This window comes from Sceloporus occidentalis, unplaced genomic scaffold (genome assembly GCF_023333645.1).
Source record: "Sceloporus occidentalis isolate IW3139 unplaced genomic scaffold, rSceOcc1.0.p SCAF_3, whole genome shotgun sequence".
Classification (NCBI taxonomy): domain Eukaryota; kingdom Metazoa; phylum Chordata; class Lepidosauria; order Squamata; family Phrynosomatidae; genus Sceloporus; species Sceloporus occidentalis.
In genome coordinates, this window is record NW_028316983.1 from 19,871,328 (window position 1) to 19,890,488 (window position 19,161).

At 40.3% G+C, this 19,161-nt stretch overlaps 1 protein-coding gene across 2 annotated transcripts in view; it reads right to left on the minus strand.

Moving 5' to 3' along the window:
* Nucleotides 1-2,132: 2,132 nt before the first annotated feature.
* TFAP2C (transcription factor AP-2 gamma) overlaps nucleotides 2,133-19,161 on the minus strand; it is a 29,460-nt gene continuing 12,431 nt past the window's right edge. The window contains exons 4-7 of one of the 2 annotated variants that reach the window (XM_089513775.1): nucleotides 18,882-19,071; nucleotides 17,236-17,354; nucleotides 9,790-9,931; nucleotides 2,133-3,760 (exon numbers count right to left, since the gene is read on the minus strand). In XM_089513775.1, the coding sequence (XP_089369901.1) occupies nucleotides 3,475-3,760; nucleotides 9,790-9,931; nucleotides 17,236-17,354; nucleotides 18,882-19,071 (737 nt within the window). In that variant the 3' untranslated portion in view covers nucleotides 2,133-3,474. Of the gene's footprint in view, nucleotides 3,761-9,789; nucleotides 9,932-17,235; nucleotides 17,355-18,881; nucleotides 19,105-19,161 lie in introns of both variants that reach the window. The other variant, XM_089513774.1, reaches the window with a different exon arrangement.

A 19,161-nucleotide genomic window follows, 5' to 3' on the forward strand; every position in this document is an offset into this window, starting at 1 on the left:
AAGAAAAGAAAAGAAAAATAAGATTCTGTGTATTCAATTACTATGTCCATGTCTGTGGCATTTGCTGCCCAACCCACATAAAAAGCAAGGAAACATGTTTTCCAGTTATACAACATTCAATACTTCTATCCAGAATACTTTTTATTATATGGAGCATCCTATACAATGGCAGTGGATTAATGAGGAACATTTACAAAACCAAGAGGGATATTGTTTTATGATCGCTATTATCCCCCACCCCAGTCCCATACACACTGTCCCTCACACTCATTTCAAATGGTTGCTACCAAATACACAAAGTTATTGCTTTGTTAACACACCCCTCAGATCAGATATAAATCTTCAGTGGCAAAAAAATGGAAGGATTTTATTTTTATTTTTATTTTTTTAATAAAAAGTCTTTTAAATACCCAGCATAAAACAGATCTGTACAGATCTAACAGTGTACTGAGCTAACCCTTTACCCTTTTTTTCTGGGATGCAGAGGAAGGACCATTAAATCTAAAGCCCATTTATTTAAAAAAGTATTAAAATGTTCACAGTTATTTACAAATCCTATTAAATTACACATAAATAAATATATACATTCAACACACAGTTTTCCTGTATACACATAAAACCTCCCTGGATATATATATATATTTATTTATTTATTTTTATATATAATTTTTGGCCAATGTAGGCAAAAACAAAAATAATTAAACATTATGTGCCTATTCTTTCAAGTTTTCTTAGTTTAAAAGCACAAGACCTGATCCTGATGTGTTATAAAGCTGCAATGTCCTGACCTTTTTTTACAGAGAATGAAAAAAAGGTTTTATAAAGTTTGAATCCTTTTTCCTTGTGTATGTATAAAGGTCTGCTACAATATGCTTTCACTGCTTGCTCACTCACATTAGAATATGTATTTCTAAGTATTTCTTTGACTATATAACCACATATCAGTCATTCCCTAAAAACCAAGAAGTGACACCAAGCATTAAAATTATCACCCAATACATTATTTTGCACTTCCCCAACTACCTGTGCTCAAGATGTGTCAAACTACAACTTCTGTCCTTCTTAGTAGAATGTGATTGTCACTGTAGTGTGAGACACCAGGTTGGGGAATGAACACAACCATCTCTTTTCCAACCAGGTTGTCACTTTGGGCCTCTTGTCAGGAATTCAAATAGCAAGGTGGCATAGTGGTTTGAGTATTAGATTACAACCCTGCAGACCAGGGTTCGAATCTCAGTTCGGCCATATAAACCCAGTGGGTGACCTTGGGCAAGCCGCACTTTTTTAGCCTCAGAGGTTGGCAACAGCAAACCCCCCTCTGAGGAAACTTGCCAAGAAAACTGCGATAGCAGAAATGACTTGAACGCACACAACAATACTGCATAAATTTTGTTCTGCTGCCCATTTCCCAAGATAAAAGTTAAGCTTTATTGAAATATTTAGCAGAATTCAGACACTTCCCCCAAATTAATTCTATTCAAGCTGGAATGGGGCAACCTCATGGTCTTTGGAGGCCATATTGACTACTACCACCATCCTATTCTTTTGGGAGATGCAGTCTGTCATATATAAACTCCAACTACAACTAAAGCTATTGATGAAATTCAGCAGCTACTGCAGGGGGTATATGGTGCGGAATGGACATATTACTATTACTCTACACTTTAACTGCCATAGTTCCATCCTATGGAGTCCTAGTTGGTAGTTTAAAGAATTTAGACTTCTCAAACAGAGTGAGCTTCAGTGCCTCACCAGACATCCAGTCTCAGGATTCTCTAGGAAGGAACAGTGGAAGTTAAGGTGGAATCATGATTTTATAATTGTATCCTGCAAATGTGAGCAGTGGCATAAAGCTCTGAGACTGCATGACAGAGTCTCACAAAATTCAATCATTAGAAGAAGTGACAAGAAGTGGAAACTCCTCTTTGGGCCTCCAATTCAGTGGCTGTGAGGGCTATTTTGTTTTTTGTCTATCCTTGTGTGAGATCATTATTGATGGTCTCCTGATTTGGAAGCTCTACGACTGCCCTTTAACTCCTCTTTGTTTCTTGGCTGAAAGCATCTCTCAAGCTGAGCCTGCAATTCATGCCTTCTATGGAGCACAATCTAAGTTCTCTCACACTGCACATGTGCACCCTATGGCCTAGTTCAGTCACAATGCTAAGCCAGTGTTTTAGCATTAAGTAAATGAGCCTAGTGTATCCTATGCATTCTCTCCTTCCATCTCATCCTCCACACAGCCACAAGCAGGAGACTGGAAACATCTACTCCCTGTTTAAAGAATGTTTATTAATCATAGTAAAACAAAACTGTGGCTTGTGTAAACTATGTGTAGTGTGAACCAGGGGTGGGCAAATCTGTAGTACTGATGGTGCATTTGTGAAGCACGAAGTTCTCCTGCCATTGCAATTGTTGGCAGTATTCAGTGGCAATTACAATGATGGCATATTGCAGCCCAGAATTCTGTGAGACCCTAGACACAGCAGCTTTTCTCCTGTTGCTAAAGTAAGGAAAAGTAAGGAGGCGACAAGAACATTTTCAGTAGCAAGGACTGCAATAGTTTGTGCAAACAGGGGAATGGTGGCTGCCAAGAAACCTATTATGCACTGGGGAAAAACCAGGAGCAAACTGTGGCTTAAAGATCTTGTTTTCTATCGATAAACCAGTTTAAATCAGACCATATTTTATTATTTTCAGGTACAACAATAAAGCCATGTGTGTTAAAAGAGAAAGGAGAGGTTTCCAATCTTCTTCTTGCAACTAATGAAGAAGGGGTACTGCACACGCCTATCACTAACACAGGAATAGACAAAGTGCAGTCCTCCCAAAGTTGCTTAACTACAACCACCAACATGCTGGCTAGGGCCAGTGGAAGTTGCAGTCCAACAACAGTATGAAGAGAGACACTTTACTTTGTCCAGCACTTAATCACAATTTAACGCCAAGCCTAGAAAGGTTGCTTTTGGACTAACACTCCTGAGTCTCCCAGCCAGCTGAGGACTTTGGTAGTTTTAGACCAAAAATAACCATCCCAGGATCTGGATCAGTGCTGTGCCTCAATCCAACCAGCAAGCTACCAAAAACATACAAGGGGGGAAAATGGTTCTTGACCAAGTGTCTAGAAATAGCACGTCACAGACTTCAACAGTTTTAAAAGAGAAATAGCACCACTTTTGACTGTTTAAACACAATTATTTAAAAAGCTTGTACCCAAGTTACCTTCTGGTACCTAGTCCCTCAACTGAATGGATAATGGCAGCTTTAAAAAAGAGGAAGAGAGACATGTGTATCTCATGGAGGATTCACAAAATGATGCTTTTAAAAACAAAATAATAATAAACACACCCCAAAGTAAGTTGTAACAGATATCTACATGCCCTCCAGGCAAGACGATTGCAAGTCTATGTGCGAAATCAGTTTTATAAAGTCTTTTGTTCTTTTTCTTCTTCTTCTACTTCTTCTATTTCCTTGGTCTCATTTCCGGTGTTTGTCCATCTTGTCAATGCTTTTATTGGTTTCCACAGGGCTCTGGTCCCCTGCATTCATATACGTTTTGTCTGCTATTTTTATTGCTTCATTCAAGTAGTTCTGGAGGGATGTCATGGCAGCACAGATCGCCGCACTTCCAAAGCCATGTGTGATCAGACTGAAGTGAGTTAAACAGCCCTGGATGCCAGGGTCTAAAATAGGGCTTGGCCTCGCATTACCAAGAGGGGTTCGATCCTGAGTGAGAAGTTCAGTGAATTCTTTACAGATCTGCCTGCAAAAGACAAAAACACAAACAAGACATGTTAAAAAAAATTAGCTTCATCAGTGATACATGAAATTTGATAAAGCTGCATCCCAGAATTTTCTCACTTTAGGACATACAGTCTACATATGCATATAAGACCCTTTAGATTTACAACCCCTCCAGCAATCTGAAGAGTGTTTTAACTATTTTAAACAGCATTACAGGTGTGAGATACCACCTATGGATGGTTTTCAAAGTATTTTCCCTCACAGATGCTGAATGGGATTTGTATGGGGGTGAAGACCAAATAGGAGCCCATGCAGTGTCTGAAAACATCCTACTTCCCAGATGGATCTTTGGATGGACACTCCACACCTGACAAATCAGACTCTCTGGTTCTTGCTAACAACTAATTTTTTATTCTGCTTCAGAATAACTGTTCATCAGACACATACCCTTGCCCCTTGTAGTTAATTGTTATTGTTATTTTTGTCATTGTTCTACAGACTTTTGTGTTTTATTATAAAAATTCAATTAAAAATTTAATTAGAAAAAAAAACCTTTGGCAATCACATTAAAGTTGAAAAAGAGCACAAACATACAAAAATGACTGTATAGGATTCATTTGGGAAGAACCCTGGAATTATCATTGTTACTATTTACCACAATAGTCACAAATTTTTAAAAAGGAAACTCTGTACTTCAGCATTGCACAAAAATAACTAGAAAAGGTTACTTTTGCAGAACCCTAAACTTTGCTTGGCACAAAAGGACTCTCTTCCTTTCCAGTTGTCAACTGAACAGCCACAACAGAATAGGAGATTCGAGAAAGCTATAAAGTGTAACTATAAAGAACTCAAACATTGCACTGCAAATTTGATGACAATGTAACAGTAACACTTTAGCAGTAGCAACAATAACAATAATTGCAAGTAACTTGTTATAGGTGAATAGTAACTTCCAAGGCCTGAGCCAGAGAACAGAAATCAGAAAGAGTTGTTGACAGTGGAAGGAATTAACTCTTCCCCTCTGCTAAGAAATGCAAACATTTTAAAGAACTGAGGTCTCAACCAGCTCTGGAGGAGCAGCCTAGAATAGGAATGGTATGCAATTTCCACATACCCCTACTCCCAAAAATCAGTCATTCCACCTAGCCAAATAGGAAAAGGAGGGTTTGCTCAATGCCTAGCTAAATAAAAAATGGTACAATCCCATGGGGGTTGGGGAGTATAGTAGACAGAAGCACATTAGCAGAAGCATAGTTTCCAAGTCAAGGGAAGTAATTGTTCTACTATATTCTGCACTGGTCAGGTCTCATCTGGAATACTCCATTCAGTTCTGGTTGTTTCATTTTAAGAGAGATTATAGACAAATTGGTATAGGTCCAGAGAAGGGCAGCAAAGATGATATCTCAAGGACTGTCACAGAGAGTAGGGGAGCAGATTTGTTTTCTGCTGCCCCAGGGGGATAGGACCCTGATGTAATGGTCTGAAGTTACAGGAAGGTAGATTTCAATTGAGCCTCAGAAGGAACTTCTTGAATGTAAGAGCTGTATGGCAATGAAACCAATTGCCTAGGGGGTAGTGTGTCTCCTTCTCTGGATATCTCCAAAAAAGACAGAAGAGACAGCTACCCACTGGGGCTGCTTTAGCTGAAGACCCTGCACTGACCAGGGGATTGGTCTCAATGGCCCATGAGGCCACTTTAAATTCTATGATTCTAAGATAATTAAAAGTGTCAGATGAGTTTATTGACTTCATTTTTATTCTGCTCCCCTCCCCCCAAGCTCACAGTGGTAGATGTAATTTCCAATCCAGCCCATTTTATCTTCAGAACAATCATGTGGGGTAGACTTATACCAAATCAACCCATTGATTCATCAAGCATAGGACTGCCCACCCTAAATAGCACTAGCTCTCCAGAGATTCAGATAGGACTTCCAAGGCCTAATGGGAGATTCTGTGAGAGTTGAATGAGACTTCTCCAAAGAAAGTAGGAGCATCATCATTAAGCAACAGTTAATGGGAAGCTCACATTTTCTACCCCATGGGACTTTATCTCAGAGCCTTTGCATTTCTATCCTGCCTTCCCACCCTCCCCTCCCCAATAAATACATTGGCAGAACACACAGTGGATGGCATCTCTCTTTTCCTAAGGGGAGGGAGACTATGCCAACTCCAGGGCTAGCATAGTTCTCTCCTAATAATATTCAGTGGATGTGCAGGTGGAATAGGAGGGTTTTGACTCCCAAAGGTCCAAAGCCCAGTCCAGATCCACTCCCAGGTTGCCACCTTTTTGCCCTCTCTGCCAGAGTTTCTACAGTGGAAGACCAACTGAATTTCCAATGCATAAAACGTGCTGCTGTGTGCAAGCCTCCTTGTCAACTGCAAAATCCTTGAGGCATCAGTGAAACATGCCTAAAGAACCCCAAATTGCACACTTAAGGATCAAAGCTAGCATACAAAGTTCTTCCCACATCCGTTTTAACCTCTGGCAATTTTGGGGGGTGGGGGGAAGTAGCCAGGCATTTATACTGATCACTCTCAAGCTAACTGTAGTTAAACATTACCATTGCAAGTTTCACCCGCATCTCCCAAAAAATGAAAATATATTTTTAAAAAAAGGGGCTTCCAGAAGATATTCAGATGTCCATGTTTTGAAAATGATAAACTAACTAGCACCTCAGATTAAGCCTAAATACTCAGGCACCAGATCTTCTCTGATTTTGGAAGCTAAGCAAGATCAGTCCTGGGTAGTACTTGAATGGGAGATTGCCAGTGAACACCAGATGCTGTAGGCTATATTTTAGAAGAATTGGTGAAACTACCTCTGAGTATTCCTTTCCTAAGAAAACCCAAAGAAATTCAAAGGGTTGCCATAAGTTGACAGGCAACTTAAAGGCACTTACGTACATAAACACACAGCACCTGAAATTAGGGCCCACAAGCTATCAGGCAACTAAATTCAAAACAAAAGACAAAACAGAGGCTAGGCTAGTTGCATTTCAATCATACCTGTGTCATCTTAAGGAGCAGCAACCTAATTTTAATTAAAACAAAGATTCTTTGGGAACTAAAAACTGTTGTACAACCACATGGTGCACACACCACATGGTACACATTATCTTAACTATCCGAACCTACTATTATTCCTAAGTACAGAACCAAAGATGAATTAAGCCTTATGTTTTTCCTCCAGTATGATTTTCTGCCTGCATCTGCTTTGTTAATCAGGTAGTTAGATATACAGGAACATCCACATTTGTGGCTGGCAAGATTATAGAAACAGCAGAACTGGGGCAGTGAATTAATCTATAACCCTGTCTCTGGTGACTAGGGTGGCCATTTACACATGTGTGATGGTGAAAGCATATGAATACTGTATTCTAATGCATATGTATGAATTCAAATTTAGAAATATTTACAATAATTGAAATAAAGGTACTGTGCATCTCACTTTAGTGGGAAAGACCTTTGTGTCTGCTTTGTCTGTCATGCAAGTGCTAACTTCAGATAGCCAAAGATCTCCACTATCCCCCCTCCCCCACCCTATAGTTTCTTTATCTTTAAACTTAAACCTTCAAGTAGAGAGAACCCATTAAAAAAAAGATTAACATCTGTTAAGTAGGACACATGACACCTACAGGAGACACAGGTTTGCACATATTAAAGAGTCAGAATCCAAAGGAATAACTTTCCCAAGCTCTAGTGGCAATGTATTCTTAGATGTTTTGGATATTTCATAATTGAAAAACTCCATAGGAAACACTGCTAGGATTTGATCTGTACCACAAAAGACACATGATGCCTTTTCATGCTGAAGATAGTTACTGAGACATGAGTACAACAAAAGGGTGCTTTGTTTCCTCCTGCTGACACTTTTAAGCACCACTTTAAAAACTCCAGCCCCAAATGCTAAAACAGGAAAGATTCTGTTCCAGAAAACTGCAATCCTCAAAATAAAATTTAAAAAGCTAACAAGAGATGCATCTGGAACTAAGGCCCAAATGAAGTGGCTTCCAGCCACTATAGGGACATGGCATTCAAATGATGCATGCCCCCAAAGTGGCTGGAAACTGCTCTGACACCATGATCTGGTCAAAAAGGAGCGGAAATGATCTAGCTCCTGTCAGCAGCCAGTTTGGGATTGCTGTGGTTGCCGCAGTTCTGGCACAATCATGGCTGGAGGCCACTCTTTATCAAGTGTGTGCTTCACCCCTAAGTTCAGTTGGGGTTCAAAATATCTTGATGTTTTAAAAAACAAAAAACAAAAACAAAACAAAGAGGCTACTCTCCAAAGCAGCTACAGAAACCTCAGTAATCTCAAAAATCAGGGAAAGGTATTATGATCTTGCAGACATTGGACTTCAGCTAGCAACATTCCTAATCAATGGTTATGCTGGCTAAGGCTGCTGGGAATAGCAATCCAACAACATCTAGATGTCCACTTCTTTCCCAGCACTGCTCTAAACTTACCATCCTAGTGCCTAAGGCACCTACCTCCCAATACATAAATCCAATTCACGCTGCAGAATAATCCAGTTTGAGATCACTTTAACTGCCCTGGCTCAGTGTTAGAGAATCCTAGGAATTGTAGTTTATTGTGACACTAAAGCTCTCTGACAGAGAAGGCTCAAAGTCTCACAAAACTACAATTCCCAGAATTTCCTAGTATTGATCCAAGGCAGTTGAAGAGGACTCATATTGGATTATTTCTGGAATATGGTTTGGACCATAGCATCATCATGTAACAAAAACAGCAAATTCATATCAACCATTGTCTTTTAATAGCCTTCAACCTCACCAACACTAAATCAAAAGTATAGAGCACAATCTGGGCAAGATTAGAAAGAGCCATTGATATGTGTCCAGGTCCATCTCTATTGTTAGGGAGCAAGGGCTATCCTGCCACTGTCTCCACCAAATACTCTGGCCATGCCCCTCCTCACTTTGGCCAGCAGGAACCCTGACTTAGACAATAAAAAACATACTAAGGGAAGCAGTAATCCAAAAGATGTGAAGAGTGCCTTTCTCTAGGATGTACTGATTGACAATAGCTCTTCAAGATTCTGCCCCAGGACTGTTCAGTCACCTCTGACCATCAGAAACTCATAATTAAAATGAATAGCTTATTGCCAATGGAAAATATGCATACCCAACACATTTCTTTTTAAAATGGAATTTAAAAAAGAAAAAAAGTTTTCATGGAATCTCATCAGTACTACATAAGAAATCTTTTTCACATCCAAAAGTTATGTCAGCTTGAGGTTAAGAGAATTAGCTGTGAACCAGAAGCCTACAGTTAAATCTTACTTCTCCAACAATCTTTAAAAAAAGCAAAGCTGGTGTCAGCTACATCGTAATTTTCTACAATTCCTCAGAGCAATTGTGGGTATTTGAAGACACAGTAGGGAAAACCATCAAATCAAAGAGACAAGTCTCAGCTATTGCATGGGGGGGGGGGGGGGAGAGGAAAGGCACAGATCTGTATATGTTAATATACATTTAGAAATAATGAATACAATATAAAAAAGAGGAGCACAAGACATCTGACTGCAGTTTAAAAGACTTTCACTATGTAACCTGTATCATTTTACTGCAGCTAATAATTGATGGACTCAAGACCTTTCATCCACTGGTCAGACTCCATACAGGGGCCTGTGCAGAAGGATACCTGGCCATTCTGCTAAGCAACCCCCTCCATCCTTCAACTTTTCTTCTAGGGTAGGTCTAGATAGACATCAGTCTTACAGGACCTTTGTTTTTTCATTCCAGCCAAGAGAACAACCAGCTGAACCCAATTAATGAAGACATACATGAAATTCATCAGAAAATTGTTTTGTTTTGTTTTAGTATTGGCACTCTCAGTACTGTTGCTTAAAAATCCATTTTTAGCTGTACCAAACTAACTTTATTTCAGCAGTAAAATTCATAGAGATTCTTTCTGGCTGCTGAATAATTGGGAGCCAGAAATCCTGACCAGAAAATTGCTAGTATTTCCAGATCTCTACTTCTGTCCCTAAGGTTTTCTCTAGAAATGCCAAGAGGGTGACTTACTTTGCAGCAAGCAACATGCTCTTCCTGGAAGTCAAATCATTACGACCCATATGTGGACGTGTTAAGTATTCTGCCACAGCCTTAGCAGGAAATTCAGTTTCACATACATAGCCAAAATCCCGGGCAAGGTGTACAGCTTCACCTGGCATAAAGAAAGGGAGAAAGAAGCAGAAAGAGTTTTTTTTATTACATTTCCCCCAAAGATCATTACTTGCAGCAAAAAAGTACACACAATATCCACCACTTTCATTATTGACATTACTCAGTAATATCTGTAATTATTGATAATTATAATTAATTTACACCCCTACTCTCATTAATAATGTCTATAAATAAACTCAAGTCTTTTCCACCAGAGATTTTTACTATGTTATTAGGCACATTTTTATCCTGCTTGCTCTAGTGAGCTTGAGTTAATATGCTATAGACCCAGCTACTCCCACTTTATCCTTACAACAACCTTGTAATGTAGGTCATGTACAGAAAGTGGAAGACAGTGGCTAGCCCAAGCTCATAAACATTGTGCCTTATAGCTAGACTTGGAATATGGATCTCCCAAATGCCCGCATGCATTAACCCACTGCACTAGCTCTCACTAGCTTATAGTTTTGGAAATATCTGATTTTGAAGGTGGAAACAGAAGATACCCAAGCAAAATCTTTTTATGAAATCTTTTTTATGAACAGAACCTAATGAAATGTTGTCTGGACAAAGTTTATTACTCTTCAGCCTCAAGTCAACAGGTAACATGAATTGGAAAAGTATCTCCTCAGAGGTAGGAAAAGCTACCTTACTAGCTTCTTATCTAGTCCAGAAGTCTCCTTGGAGTAAGGACCAAATGAGTCCAGTGGTCTTCAGTGGATGGGACAGACCTCAGTACTAGATTGCCAGGAGGCCTTCATCCCCCTAGATGCTGAACTACTATTATCACCATTGTAATATCTCATTGGTCAAACTAGCTGGAGTTTCATAACAGTGAACCACAAATTTCCGAACCACAAATTTCCAGGCTAACAGAACTACAGCATCACATTCCAACCTAAACCAATTCCAATAGTGATGCTAAAAATATAAAAATGTTCCCTCTCTCCATAGAGGATGTGAGACAGAATCTCGCAATGCTTGTTTAGATCATCCTATTAGCCTCAACATACCTGCCCTCATCTGATTTGGAAGCAAAACAGGGCTGGATTGGAAACAAAGGACATCCAGGTATGGATAGGTAAGAGACCTGCCTTAAACTCTGGAAAATCCCTGCCAGTCATTATTGATAATGCTCAGCTAGATGGGACAATATCTGAATCAGCAGAAGGCCACTTTCTATGTCTGGGCTAAATTCTTGTCGTAATATCTTATATCTGGCATCTGTTCTCAGTTGTTGTTTTTGCAAGCTGTCATTGCAGAAACATTTGTTCACACATAACCAGCCTGAATGAACCCACCTTCTGCACAGCTAGGGGTTTTACAAGCCACACAGCAACTGAAAACTCCATCGATTGCTCATGGTGCCCAGGGCACTCCCTCCCATACTGCTGATGCAGCTCAAACCAAAACACACTCATCCAGGGCTTGATGACACTCCCATCAAAATAACTAGCACAGCAGCCATTTCCTTTAATGGTTCTGCATTCCAGACAATCCAGTCAAGCAAAAGCTGTAGGATGTAAGTGTGTTAGCCCACTAGAGTCTGACTGACTAGCAGATTCTAAACAATTATCCATGGAAAGGAGGACTGCTTCATGTGTGTGAATTTGCCACTGGATTAGAATCATAGAATTGGAAGGGACCAATGTATTGGGAGGCAATACATTAAGTGCAGTAACAGTCACCACTTTTGTTTCCGGCAGGAAAGTCCAACTAGTTCAACTCACTGCCATGCAGAAATACATAATTAAAGCACTCCCGAGGAATGGCCACCCAGTCTCTCTATGTAAAGATTGCCAAAGGAAGAGAATCCACCACCCTCAAAGATAGTCTTAGATTGTGGCACCCAATGGTGTCTTCCACACAAGAATGAAACATCGCCTACAAATATCACCACCAAAACAATGCTGACATTCAGCAGGGGTAGTTCAGTCATTTGCCTGGCATTCATGCACTGAGCATCAAATATACATTCATTCTGAACTGTGAGCTCAGAATTCCATACAAAAATGTGCTAGTCAACTTTTTATCTAAAGAGATGGAAAGCCCATTGGTTCTGTATAACTGGATATCACTGAATTTCAAGCTGACTCATCCCGCATTACAGATTCAATGGCTAAACTTCTGACTGATTTTTTGGACTTTTCTGGAGGTTCTCCCTATCCAAATTCTGTAACATTCAATTTGATTATGTTCTGAACAACCCCAAAATGAGAGGCACCCGCAGTGTTTGTTCTTCTGTTTCAACACACTGTTAAAACCCTCTCCTCCCTCCGTCTCTCCATTATTTTCTCCCTCCGACTTCACTAATTATTTCATTACAAAGATCACCACTATTCGTTCTGAGTTAACTCTCCCTGATTTGGCTCCCACCATTAATCTCCTCGCCCCTCCTATAATAAACTCTGTGTTTCCTCCTGTTTCTTTGGAAGAACTCTCTTCGCTGCTGAACTCATCCAAACCTACCACCTGTTCTCTTGATCCAATCCCTTCTCGTCTTCTAATCTCTATAGCTCCTTCTCTGTTACCCTCCCTCTTCTATATCTTTAATCTCTCTTTCTCTTCGGGTTCCTTCCCCTCGGTCTTCAAACATGCCTTAGTTTCCCCTATTCTGAAAAAACCCTCTCTCGACCCTTCGTCCAATCTCCCTTCTTCCTTTTCTTTCTAAGGTGTTGGAACGAGTTGTCTATTCACGCTGTCTTGAGTTTCTTGAAACCAACTCCATTCTGGATCCCTTCCAGTCTGGTTTTCGCCCACAGCACTCCACAGAGATGGCCCTCACTAAGATCTCGAATGATCTTTTGCGGGCCAAGGCGAATGGCCTTTACTCTATCCTCATCCTTCTCGATCTGTCTGCGGCCTTCGACACCGTGGACCACTATCTCCTAATAGATGTACTCTCTGACCTTGGTTTCTCGGGCCTTGTTCACATCTTACCTGTCAGATAGATCTTTTACAGTGGTCTCGGGTGGTCAGACCTCGTCCTCTGTCCCCTTATCTGCGAGTTCCTCAGGGCTCTGTTTTGGGTCCCCTTTTGTTCTCTTTATACACACTCTCCCTTGGCAAACTTACTAGTTCTTTTGGTTTCTCCTACCATTTATACGCCGATGATACCCAGCTGTACCTTTCCACCCCTAATCTTTCACCTGAGCTAGAACAACAAGTGTCATCCTGTTTAACAGCTGTCTCCCACTGGATGTACCATCGGTGTCTGAAGCTCAATATGTCCAAGACTGAGCTTCTTGTTTTCCCTCCTAAGCCCACCCTTCACTACTCCTTTTCTATTTCTGTCAATAACATCTCTATCCAGCAGGTCCAGGAAGCCCGCAGTCTTAGTTTCATTTTTGACTCCTCTTTGTCATTTATCCCCCAGATCCAGACTACAGCCAAGGTCTGTAGATTTTTTCTTTATAATATTGCCAAAATCCGTCCATATCTCTCAGCTTCTACTGCAAAAACACTGGTCCATGCCCTAGTGGTCTCACGACTAGACTACTGTAACCTCCTCCTGGCAGGGCTTCCTCTCTCACCTCCACCCATTAATTTCTGTTCAGCATTCAGCTGCACGCATTATTTCACTCGCTCGCCATTATGATCATGTCTCCCCTCTGTTGTCTTCCCTTCACTGGCTCCCTCTTCCTTTCCACATCAGGTAGAAACTTTTGTTACTCACCTTTAAAGCCCTGCATGGGCTGGCCCCTCTTTATTTAACTGAGCTTCTCTCTCTCTACATCCCTACTCGCACTCTCCGCTCTGGTAGCCAAAATCTCCTCTCTCAACCCAGGATTTTCTCTGCCCCGTCCCGGATCCGTCCCTTCTCTCTTGCTGCCCCTCATTCCTGGAACCTTCTTCCCCTGCATGCACGGCTCATCACTTCCCTAACCAGTTTTAAGGCTGAGCTGAAAACCATATTGTTTAGGGAAGCGTTCTCAGGGAATTTGTGATTGTCATCTGGCTGTCTCATAATGTTTGATGTGATTTGCTATTATATCTGATGTACTTGTTTTTTTCTTTCCTATATTGTAATTTTATCTATTCCTCTATCCAATTGTTATTACTTTTTAGAGTGTACGCCAAAGTTTAATAATAATAATAATATGTGTGTGCGTGCGTGTATGTGTGTGTGTGTGTGCAAAAACTTGTGTCACAACTCCAGCAAATCCTGCTACTCTGCCTTAAAGGAAGTTATAAACATGCATTCTATTTTTTTAAAAAATGACCTCTACACTCACTAAGTGTTGTAAGACAGGGAATTTTACATGGCCTCCAGATTTTGTTGAACAGCAACTACCATTGGCTATGCTGGTTGCAGCTGCTGAACACTGTAGCTCAACAACATCTAGAGGGCCACGCAAAGGAATCTTTGCTAGTCTTTGGGTTTTCTGCTACACTCTGCTTAACTTTTATCACAAAGCCAAACAATACTCTAGATGGCAAATTTAAAAGGGCCTGTGGTGCCTTTTAGTTCAATCCCTTGACCAATAGGACTGACAATATAGAATACAACTACAAAATCCAACCTCTCCTTAAAAACCTCTATGGTTTCTAAGGCCTTAGAAACAACAAAGGAGAGCTGTAACTACCACTTCTTGGTACCACCTCTTGGTACAAGTCAGGACCAAGAGAGCCACTCTACTCCCATCTAACACATGATAGCTTTTCAGGGACTTATACTAGAAACCATTTTCTGATATGAAGACTATTAGAAAGTAGTAAGAAACTTGATCCTACATGGCTTTGCATTAAAACAACAAACAAGCAGGACTGTTGTTCTTTTACTTTTAGAGAATACATTGATTGCATATATTTTACTGCTTTTTTATTGCTTTAGTGCAGTGTATTCTATTTTGAGCTGTGATAGGCCAGGAGTTGACAAGGGGCTCTGCAGGTCTTGAACTGCAACTCCCATCAGCCCTAACAGGCTAGCCAATGCTAAAGGATATCCACCAACAGTCAGCAGCATTTTGCTCACACCTCAAGATGAACAGCATTAGAAAGGTACACATGACACTCAGTGTGACAGAGAACTGATGTATCCACACGTCTTTGAGCTTATAACAACAGTTATCATGCCCATTCAACACAGCCATTTTGGGGAAGTTGGCATGAACTCACTCAGAGACTACAGCCAATCCCAGTTTCTGAAAAACATGCATTATGTACCAGCTTGCAGGAACTTTCATCACACTTATACTTAACGTCCTTTAGGAAGCTGCTGCACAGATTCAAGGTCCACATAATATAGCTAATCCAGCACTTTTCTCTACTCTGGAACAAAATGTTAATTCTGGAAAATTCCACTGTACTAAAATTGGTTTAGGGCATTCTACCGAGGTACAATCAGTCATTGGATTCAGCTGCTCAGTAAAATGTAGATCTTTCGATCTCAGAGCTATCCGAATAACCAGACACCATGTTAGAATTTCCTAACTATCTGTCTGGGTACACAATTCCAAGAAATAGAGAACAGTTCCTGTAAGCCGGTCTGAAAGAATGCTTGGTTTTCTGTTCCCCTGCTACATTCACAAGATCAGTGACTTGTGTAGAATGTGTGTTTGTGGCACAATCCTTTTCCATGATTTAAAAAGAAAAAAAGGAAAAAACTTATTTCACTAGCAAAAAGGGGCTCAATTTCTAAACAGGGGAGGAGAATGGGGAGAAGTACACTTAGCTGTCAGACATTTTGAAAAAAGGCTGCCAAAGAAGTGTATTGCTGATTACATAAGGGGAAAAAAACAGTGGCTTTTCCTGGATAAACAACCAAGTTATAAATATGCAAGCAAGTTTGTCATCAAATTTCCAATCCCAAGACTGGGTTTCTCATAAAAACACAGGATCTTAAAAGATCTGGAAGGGACCAAAGGGCCCTGCCGCATAGGAATACACAACTAAGCCCACCTGAAAGATATCTGTCCATTAAAGATAGAAAAACCACCATCCTACAAGGCACTTTACTCCACTATCAAACAGCTCTTACTATAAAAGAAGCACTTCCTAATGTTTAGGTGGAATCTTATATGTATGTAACTCGTTCTCCATACACATTGAATCCACATCTTCAGTAGCATCCAACAGCCTCGAGGCTCTTTCATGCTTGTAAGATTACAAATACCTTTTACTTTTTTATTTTCGTCCCCCCTCCCAACTCCCCATTCTATATTGTTATTTGAGAACAACTACTGAGGTACAATCATAATACTATCACCATATATATATATATATACACACACACACACACACACACACACACACACACACACAGTCCACACTCCGTATATACAGATTCCACTATCAATATTGTTAAAAATATCTAATTTCTAAAAAGCAATTTTCCCATTTTTATATAAAGGACACTATTTTGCTATGCCACTGTATATAATGGGGGGGTCCTGGAACCAAAGCTTAATGGATACCAAAGAGCCATTCTATGTGGCTTAAACAAATTAGGAGCAGGAGCAGCAAGAAAAAAAAAAGATGCTGCTTTCTGCTGCTGCAGGGGATAGGGGGAAACCAAACTAATGGATTCAAATTAGAGGAAAGGAAATTCTGATTAAACACGAGGAAGAACTTCTTGAATAGGTGCCACAGAGTGAAAAACGGAGGTCTCTTGTACATTTAAAGACTGTGTAGAAAAGGGAAATTTAGTAGGTGTTGCTTTTCAGCTGGTTGAATTCCCTCTTCTACAACCCCATTAGAGGTTTGAGTAGAAACAACTGTTTCAAAAGATGGTGTACTCTCCTTCACTGTTGGATACCGCAGCTCCACTTCTCAAGGGTGTTTCAACAGCGGATTCATGCACTGGTAGGGGCTTGGAATAGATGTCCCTTGAATTCCAGATTTTTTTATTCTATTGCCCATTGGGAAAGAAGTGGGCCTCAGATCTAAAAAAGGACCATCTGAATTCTTGCATTTTCAGAGCAAGCATGAGCACACATCAGTCTTGTAGTACTAGTTTCATTTTTATTGATCCACCAACTGAAGCCCAATTCTGTGGCCAGGAATTTGTTCTCAGTACCAAAATTAAAACGACCTTATCATATACAAAAACTGCTCCTGGTTGCTCCCAATTTTCATCAGTTCAGCAACATAAGTCAAAAGCAGGAAGCAACCATCGTGTTACTGCTGCAGCTGAAACGGGGGTCAGAAATCCTTGTCCATTTACTGCAAATCACTGAGTGAACTTCCCCTAAAACCCAAACCCACTTTCAGCCCTCTCATTTTAGAGGACAACCTCATTAATCCATAAATGTTACCTTATTTCTCCTTCAGAAAGGCTCTTTTAAAAAAAAGAATTGCACTGACCTTCCACCAATGATGTCAGTAAGGTCACATTTGCAGCTTTCCTTCTGCCAGCAGGAAGGTTCAAGCCAATTTTGTCCAACTTCTCCCTTAATGATCGACCACCATTTTTAGATTTGGCTCTGGAAAAGAGAAAGGAGATGGAGCGTGTTTTATTGAAGCTGCATTTCGGAAGAGGTCACATTTCGAAGCAACTGGAAAACACAAGTTACTGACATTCAATATACTTCTGTTGGGGGGAAAATGGGGCGGGGGGAGAGACAGCCAGCAACACAACAAGCTGTGACCTACTTTTTAATGCTCCATCACATAAACATCAAAAAGCAAGATCAAAAAAGAAGGGAAAAGAGAGAAGGGGGAAGGGGCACATGTTTGTTTTGTTTTACACCATCAAAAACTGTGACAAATATGATGACAGCCATAATGACAATTAAAATCTTTTACAAGCACTGTGTTTAGCATTTGCTTCAAGGAGGCATACACACACATGCATGCACAGAGATAGAGATAGAGAGAGATGGAGATATTAACCAAAACAACAACTCTAGCTCACAAGTGTAATCCATCAAAGTCAAGAGTCCCCTTTCAGGATATTTGTGGGGACAACTATTTTGGACCACATGTTTCTGATTATTCTTCAAACACACTGACAGCTCTGCTTTCCAGGGAGGTTTTTTTTAAAAAAAAGCTCAGTAGTTATGTGTCCTATTTCATAAAGAACAGTCCTCTGCTCTCTTTTGAAACTGCCCTTCATTTGAAAGACACCCAGACCATGTCTGGATGTAAAGATAAAAGACCCATCAGAAAGGAGAGCATTCTCCTTGAAGTTGCCCACCAACAGTTAGCATCTAGACAGCAGACTGAGAAGGTACAAGTCACAGTCTTCCCTTCTATGTGGAAATGCATTACATCTGTTTAGAATTATAACAATTGTTTCCAAAATACATAATTTGGGTATGTATGTGTTATGCAACTCTCTTTCCTCTCTCTTCTAAGGTTGTTTTTCCTTTAAAAGATTTCCCTGGCCACTTTATTAACCACAAATGCTTTTAAAACACCCTGCTCAGAATCTCTTCTCCTGTCTGAGCATTTTCACATGCCATGTTTTGTATCTTGCAGGTACAGAAGCAAGCTAGTGCATATGACTTTTTGGGACATGCAACTGGCAACCTTTGAAATATCTTTAAATGAAGCCCCTGACTGGATAACCTTGTATCACTGGACAACTTATTTTTGTGAATACCACATAAACATTTCAAGAAATAACACAGGTGAATAAGGAAAGCTGAAAATATATATGGTAAATTTGCAGCACAAGGTTTTGTGTTTGTGGATTAGGAGGGAAAGAATCATATTCACAAGGGAAGAGAGAAGTCGTTTCCAGACCTGTTATAACACTTTTCAGTTCTAGAAATGCAAAAGAGTGCCAAAGAGGAGAAGAAGCAGAAAGTGTGAATTTAAGCATAGGAATAAATGTTATTAGGATGCAGTGATTTCTTTTTACAGCGTTGATGAAACTGTTGAGAGACAAGGAAAGTATTTATATGTAGTTTGGCTTGAGGGACACAAGAAACTCCACTTTGAGGAATGATTTTGGCAGGGACAAGGGGGGGACAAAGAAAGAGGGGGTAGATATCACAGGCTCTTACCTTCTGAGAACTCCTCCCAGCAAAGAAGCATTGAGACATTCTGGGGGAGAGAGCCTCCTTTGAACCTCTGCTACTGTCACTTTGTATTTAGACGTGGAACTGAGGAGAGAAAGCCGGCCAGGAACGGAGCAGAATACCTCGTTGGGGTTGATCACTACCCCGATGAGTCCATCCTTCTGGCAAGGGAGACCTAATGCATTGTTTTTCGTTAATGAAATAGGACCTAGAGAACCAAGATATACAAAAACAAAAGGAGAGGATGGTGTGTTTTCTCCTCCCT